The sequence below is a fragment of the Loxodonta africana genome, chromosome 5 (assembly GCF_030014295.1).
Source record: "Loxodonta africana isolate mLoxAfr1 chromosome 5, mLoxAfr1.hap2, whole genome shotgun sequence".
NCBI lineage: Eukaryota > Metazoa > Chordata > Mammalia > Proboscidea > Elephantidae > Loxodonta > Loxodonta africana.
In genome coordinates, this window is record NC_087346.1 from 78,536,659 (window position 1) to 78,543,129 (window position 6,471).

Here is a 6,471-nt window from a genome sequence, read left to right on the forward strand (position 1 = left end):
TGTTCATTTGTATAGTTATGTGAAGGATGGAGGATGAAAGGACTGCAGACAGGAAGACAATATTTGTGAATAGATGAGTGAACAGCCATCAGAATCCCAAAGCCCTGAGTAGGGCAACAATGAAATGTATTTCTAGGAAAAGCAGCCTTAAGGTCGGTTCCCATCTGGATGTAACCTATTCTATATTTATACAGCACTTTACTGTTTACAAAGTACTTTCCCATCGTATCACTTTCAATACTGCAACAAACACAAAGGGGCAGTGACATTTAGAGGAGAACAGAAACTCACGGAAGCAAGAAAGGAGCATGACTCAAGAAGGGAAACTCCTGTTGCCATAAGATCACTGGTATATAAAATGCCCTATATATACCAATTAAGAATTTCCTTTCATGTTCAGTACTTCTACTCCCTCCTAGAATATCAAAGCAGCAGCAGCAGCAGCAGCAGCAACAGACAAACATGAATGTGAAGGGCATGGCTATAGCCTTGGCTGTACTATTCTGTGCTACAATTGTTCAAGGTATGTGGTACTTTTTACTCCTCAGTTTAAAATTTTCTTTTGTAGTGTTTCACATATCTTTTTTTTCCACTTTTATCCAAAAAATGTGATAAAGCTTTATTTATTTTTTTAACTTTGCACATTAGAAATTACAGCTTTCTCAGAGCACAGGAAATATTTAAGGCACTAGGAATAATTATCCAGACCAAAGATAATAAACTTCATGGAATTTTCTACGTGGCTGCAATATCTGGCAAGTGCCTTTAGCAATAGTTTTAAATGTTTGTTAAGAAGATGTTATATGGGACGATGGTATTAGTTTCCTGGAAAAATTCTTGAGCATAAAGAAGGCAAATACGCTTCACCTTCAACATAAAGCGAAAAAATAATGCACAAATTTCCTTTACGCTTCTCTCTATTCTTTAAGGTTTACAGATTTAGAGAGAAAATCATCAACATCTCACTTAAGTTCCTTTTCCAGTAACAAAGGTGTCCAGTGCTATTTGATAAATTACTATTTTTATCATTAATGAAAGGAGCCCTGGTGGCACAGAGGTTAAAGCATTTGACTGCTAACCAAAACTCATCAGCTCTCTGCAGAAGAAAAATGTGACAGTCTGCTCCTGTAAAGATTACAGGCTTGGAAACCCTATGGGGCAGTTCAACTCTGTCCTATAGGGTAGCTATGAGTCAGAATCAACTCAATGGCAAGGGGTTATCATTAATGAGAACTCAGCTCACACTCATCACCAGTATTACAAAGCATGTTCACCCACTGCAATCAGGTGCATTAATAACTGATGTTATAATTTGTTCTAGGCTTCCCCATGTTCAAAGCGGGACGGTGTCTTTGCATAGGTCCTGGAGTAAAAGCAGTCAGAGTGGCAGATATTGAGAAAGCCTCCATAATTTACCCAAGTTACAACTGTGACAAACTTGAAGTAATGTAAGTAACGGATCTGCCAAAGATGATGACAGTAGGGTACATCTTTTGTTTACATTTTTCATCCACATTTTAAGGATCTTGGGTCTTTCCTTAACAGTATCATCCTGAAAGCAAATAAAGGACAACGATGCCTAAATCCTAGATCCAAGCAAGCAAACCTTATAATCAAGGTAGGTTATCAGACTGCCATGTTATATCAGTTTTATCCAAGACAGAGCTTTTGAAAAAATAAAATCAAGTAGATAACTGCATAAAGATTCTGCTATGATCCTGTGTGAAATGTTTTGATAAGGGGTCCTTGGTTATAATCAGTTTCCCTTTCCGATATGTTTTTACATACCCACTCCAAATCACTCCACTGGGGAAACAAGAACAGTTGAGGTAAATAAAATTCTTTTTTTCATTACAGAAAATTCAAAGAATGAATTAAGACACCAAAACATATGAGATCCTGGAAAAGAGGATGTGAAAACCTGAACCTGTCAAGTTTTATGGTGACGACTGAAAATATAAGCATTCCGCAACAGGAAACTGACTTTCTCCTGTCTGCTGCAATACGCACTCATGCATTTCTAGGGGATTTGATGCTTACATCTACTCTGTTATGACTATGAAAACACTTCTTTCTCTAGAAATTACATGTCTGTACTTTGATCTTTGGAGCCCTGGTGGCGCAGGGGTTAAGAGATGGGCTGCTAACCAAAAGGTCAGCAGTTCGAATCCACCAGCTGCTCCTTGGAAACCCTATGGGGCAGTTCTACTCTGTCTTATAAGGTCGTTACGTCGACAGTTACAATGGAGACATTATCACTGCAGTAGAGATTCTGAGTCAAAACCATTCATGTATAGAACATTCCCAAATTAATTTTTCATGCAAATCCACATTTCCTTTCCCAAAAATCATGTAGCACATGCGCATAAACACACACATATATGGAAAATGTTCTTATACACAGTTTTGCTTCTTCTTATAAAAAGACTCTTACGAAAACTACTATAAAAAATTATAAGCTAAGGGAAACTGGTAAGAGCCCAAATATATCATAATTGAATTAACACCTCTGGTCTTAATTTGATTTTTCTATAGCTTTTTTTTAATTGAGATTTTTTTAAGCAATTAGGATATGTATACTGTACATTTTCGCTTTATCTTTTCATATAAATAATACATACGAACATCATGGACACATTTTAAGTATGAAATGCTTTTTTTCTACCAAAGAAAAATGTTGGGAAATAAATATATATACACATCTGAGGACTGTTTTTACCTTTTGTGATTCTTTTTTTTTTTATATACATAATCTAATTCATTTATTTAGTCACGGCTATGCTATAAAATTTAGGGATACCTAAGATTGGTTTGGAAACCCTGGTGGCGTAGTGGTTAAAGTGCTACTGCTGCTAACCAAAGGGTCAGCAGTTCAAATCCGCCAGGCGCTCCTTGGCAACTCTATGGGGCAGTTCTACTCTGTCCTATAGGGTCGCTAGGAGTTGGGATCAACTCGACGGCACTGGGTTTGGTTTTTTTGGTTTAAGATTGGTTTAAGGAGCACTGGTTAAGTGCTGGGCTGCTAACCGAAAGGTCAGCAGTTTCAACCCACCAGCTGCTCCACAAGAGAAAAGACCTGGTGATCTGCTCTGGTAAAGATTACAGCCTAGGAAACCATACAGGGCAGGTCTACTCTGTCATATAGGGTCGCTATGAATCAATGGCACTGAGTTTTTTTATGAATCAGAATCAACTCACTGGCACACAACTTTAAGGAGAATAAAGATCACTGGTCTCCAAGAAGCCATCACAACTCTTCTTAAAATAGAAATATCCATATGCTTTCCAGAAATCTGCAATGCCTAAAACAATTTCACGTTATGTTTCATGAATAAAAAAAAAGCAAACAGCTATTTGTCATCACACAGTATTGTTTAGAAATGTATTTTAGTGGGTAGTTGTAGAAAGAAGCTGTCTTTTATTAGTGGATCCCTCTAGGTCCAAACCCCCTTTGTACTTGGGGCAAATCTGCTAGTATATGAGTCTTGGGAGGCCAAAAGGGAGAAGCCAAAGGGAAAAGGTCTTCCCTAGCAGCCGGAACAAGACTCAGCCAAGCCGCACCTACCATAGACTCTGACCTTCAGCTAGCACCACAAAGATGCTATCAGAAAAACATTGTTTAGAGCAGCAGGAGTGAAAGTGTGACAGCACTGGATATCCAGTACATGTTCCAGCAGTGTGACATTGGCTAGGACTTCCTACCACCTAGCTCTCTTAGGTTCTTACTCATTTTCCAAGCCTGATTATCCAGTCTTCCTGCGAATTCTTCAATTACCGAATATATTTCTGATTAAACTCCCTTTCTCCTCAAATTAGCCAGAACTGGTTTCTCTGCATGTAACCAAAAACCTTGGCTGATACAACACTCTTTGTATAGGTACCAATACATTTGAAAAATGAAAATATTTGCCACAGAATTACCAAAAATATGACCAGGTATTTCTGTTTATCTGAAAACAAAAGAACAATTTTAATGTATCTTTTGTGTATCCTTCCCATTGATATCAAAGAGTCAACCATAAAGCAGATCAACAAATGGACAGAAAATAAATAGGGGAAGGTTCCTGGAGCATAACAGGCCTTCTTAATGATTGTTTTTTTGACTGGTGCCTACAAGCAATAATGAGAAGTCAAAATGCTATCCAGAGGATTTCTACATAATCCTATATAAATCTACGTAATCTTTATTATATATGCTAAACATAACATAGTTACATACCCATTGCCGCCAAGTAGATTCCGACTCATAGCGACCCTATAGGACAGAGGAGAACTGCCTCACAGGGTTTCCAAGGAGCGCCTGGTGGATTCAAACTGCCAACCTTTTGGTCAGCAGTTGTAGCTTTTAACCACTGCACCACCAGGGTTTCCATGTAGGTATATGGTAAATCAATATTATATAAATCTGTATAAATTTTTATCTAAAAATAGGATTTCTATATAAATGCCCTGGATAGTTTTAAGACCTGAATCTAATTTTTGGCTATTTACAGTGATTTAAAAAAAATTATTAAAAATAAAATTCATTGAGTTAGCTGCATTATAAATTTGAAAAGTAGATTAAGGGTTACAGATAAGTAGGTTATTATTTAGAAGACAACATATACCTAAATTTCTTTATGGCAAATTACATCTGAAGAATGAACATACTCCAGCCAAGGTTCTTCCCACCTCAGTGCTTTTGCACATACTGCTTCCTCTGCTCGTTTCTTTGCCAAGTTAACACTTGGGATTTGGACTGGACGCAGGTACGCCATAAACACAGAGAGTTGCTCCACCCCCTTGAACTAACCCCGGGAAGGGGACCAGCCGGGTCGCGCGGGCGGCGTGGGACGCAGCCGGTAGGAGAAGTCCCCGGGAGGCAGCGACTGGTATTGGAGCAGGGAGAACAGCGTCCCAGCTGGGACACTCGGTCACGGCACAAACACGGGGAGCTGCTCCACCCACCTGAACTAACCCAGGGAGGAGGCCCAACTGGTTCTCGGAGGTGGCACGGCCACGCGGCTGGAGGGACGAGAAGCCCCCGGGAGGCAGCGACTGATTTTGGAGTCGAGAGTGCACTGTCCCAGTAGGGGAGCCTTGACGCTGAGCGTGGGGCTGGAAGCGGAGGATCTGACCGTGACTCCAGCGGGCCATACCCCCTGGGGGCAATCTCCACACAGCCAGCACACACAGGCGACGCACCCGCGGGAATCTCAGATATAATAGTCATTCCAAGCAAGACAAGCAACTCTGGCTATATTCTGAGGTGCTACTCTCCTATCTCTCTGTTCCCTCCCCCACCCTCCCCAGGCGGCTTCATTAACATCTGAATAGCCTGAGCCAGAGGGAGAACTCTGATAGGGATCTGACTGCATTTTTTTTTTTTAGCGGATTTTCTGGAAAAACTAGTTTCCCAGTGATGGCTCGGAGACAACAATCCATATCAAACCACTTAAAGAAGCAGACCGGGACAGCTTCTCCAACCCCCCAAACAAAAGAATCAAAACCTTTCCCAAATGAAGATACAATCTTGGAATTATCAGATACAGAATATAAAAAACTAATTTACAGAATGCTTAATGATATCACAAATGAAATTAGGATAACTGCAGAAAAAGCCAAGGAACACACTGATAAAACTGTTGAAGAACTCAAAAAGATTATTCAAGAACATACTGGAAAAATTAATAAGTTGCAAGAATCCATAGAGAGACAACATGTAGAAATCCAAAAGATTAACAATAAAATAACAGAATTAGACAACGCACTAGGAAGTCAGAGGAGCAGACTCGAGCAATTAGAATGCAGACTGGGACATCTGGAGGACCAGGGAATCGACACCAACATAGCTGAAAAAAAATCAGATAAAAGAATTAAAAAAAATGAAGAAACCCTAAGAATTATGTGGGACTCTATCAAGAAGGATAACCTGCGGGTGATTGGAGTCCCAGAACAGGGAGCGGGGACAGAAAACACAGAGAAAATAGTTGAAGAACTCCTGACAGAAAACTTCCCTGACATCATGAAAGACAAAAGGATAGCTATCCAAGATGCTCATCGAACCCCATTTAAGATTGATACAAAAAGAAAAACACCAAGACATATTATCATCAAACTCACCAAAACCAAAGATAAACAGAAAATTTTAAAAGCAGCCAGGGAGAAAAGAAAGGTTTCCTTCAAGGGAGAATCAGTAAGAATATGTTCTGACTACTCAGCAGAAACCATGCAGGCAAGAAGGGAATGGGACGACATATACAGAACACTGAAGGAGAAAAACTGCCAGCCAAGGATCATATATCCAGCAAAACTCTCTCTGAAATATGAAGGCGAAATTAAGATATTTACAAACACAAGTTTAGAGAATTTGCAAAAACCAAACCAAAGCTACAAGAAATACTAGAGGATATTGTTTGGTCAGAGAACCAATAATATCAGATATCAGCACAACACAAGGTCACAAAACAGAACGTCCTGATATCAACTCAA

At 39.6% G+C, this 6,471-nt stretch overlaps 1 protein-coding gene across 1 annotated transcript; it reads left to right on the forward strand.

Annotated features, from left to right (window-relative positions):
- The first annotated feature begins 391 nt into the window (after window positions 1-391).
- CXCL11 (C-X-C motif chemokine ligand 11) lies at window positions 392-2,721 on the forward strand. The gene is made up of 4 exons (XM_010594128.3): window positions 392-523; window positions 1,322-1,448; window positions 1,546-1,618; window positions 1,858-2,721. The coding sequence occupies exons 1-4, from the start codon at window positions 463-465 to the stop codon at window positions 1,876-1,878; spliced, it is 282 nt and encodes a 93-aa protein (XP_010592430.1). The 5' UTR covers window positions 392-462; the 3' UTR covers window positions 1,879-2,721.
- The last annotated feature ends 3,750 nt before the right edge of the window (window positions 2,722-6,471 follow it).

Excerpts from the sequence above, each read along its gene's own strand:
- CXCL11 (XM_010594128.3), top strand. The coding sequence starts at position 463 with ATGAATGTGAAGGGCATGGCTATAGCCTTGGCTGTACTATTCTGTGCT. Across the intron at positions 1,449-1,545 it reads TGTGACAAACTTGAAGTAAT|TATCATCCTGAAAGCAAATA; the intron begins GTAAGTAACGGA and ends TTTCCTTAACAG. Across the intron at positions 1,619-1,857 it reads AAGCAAACCTTATAATCAAG|AAAATTCAAAGAATGAATTA; the intron begins GTAGGTTATCAG and ends TTTTCATTACAG.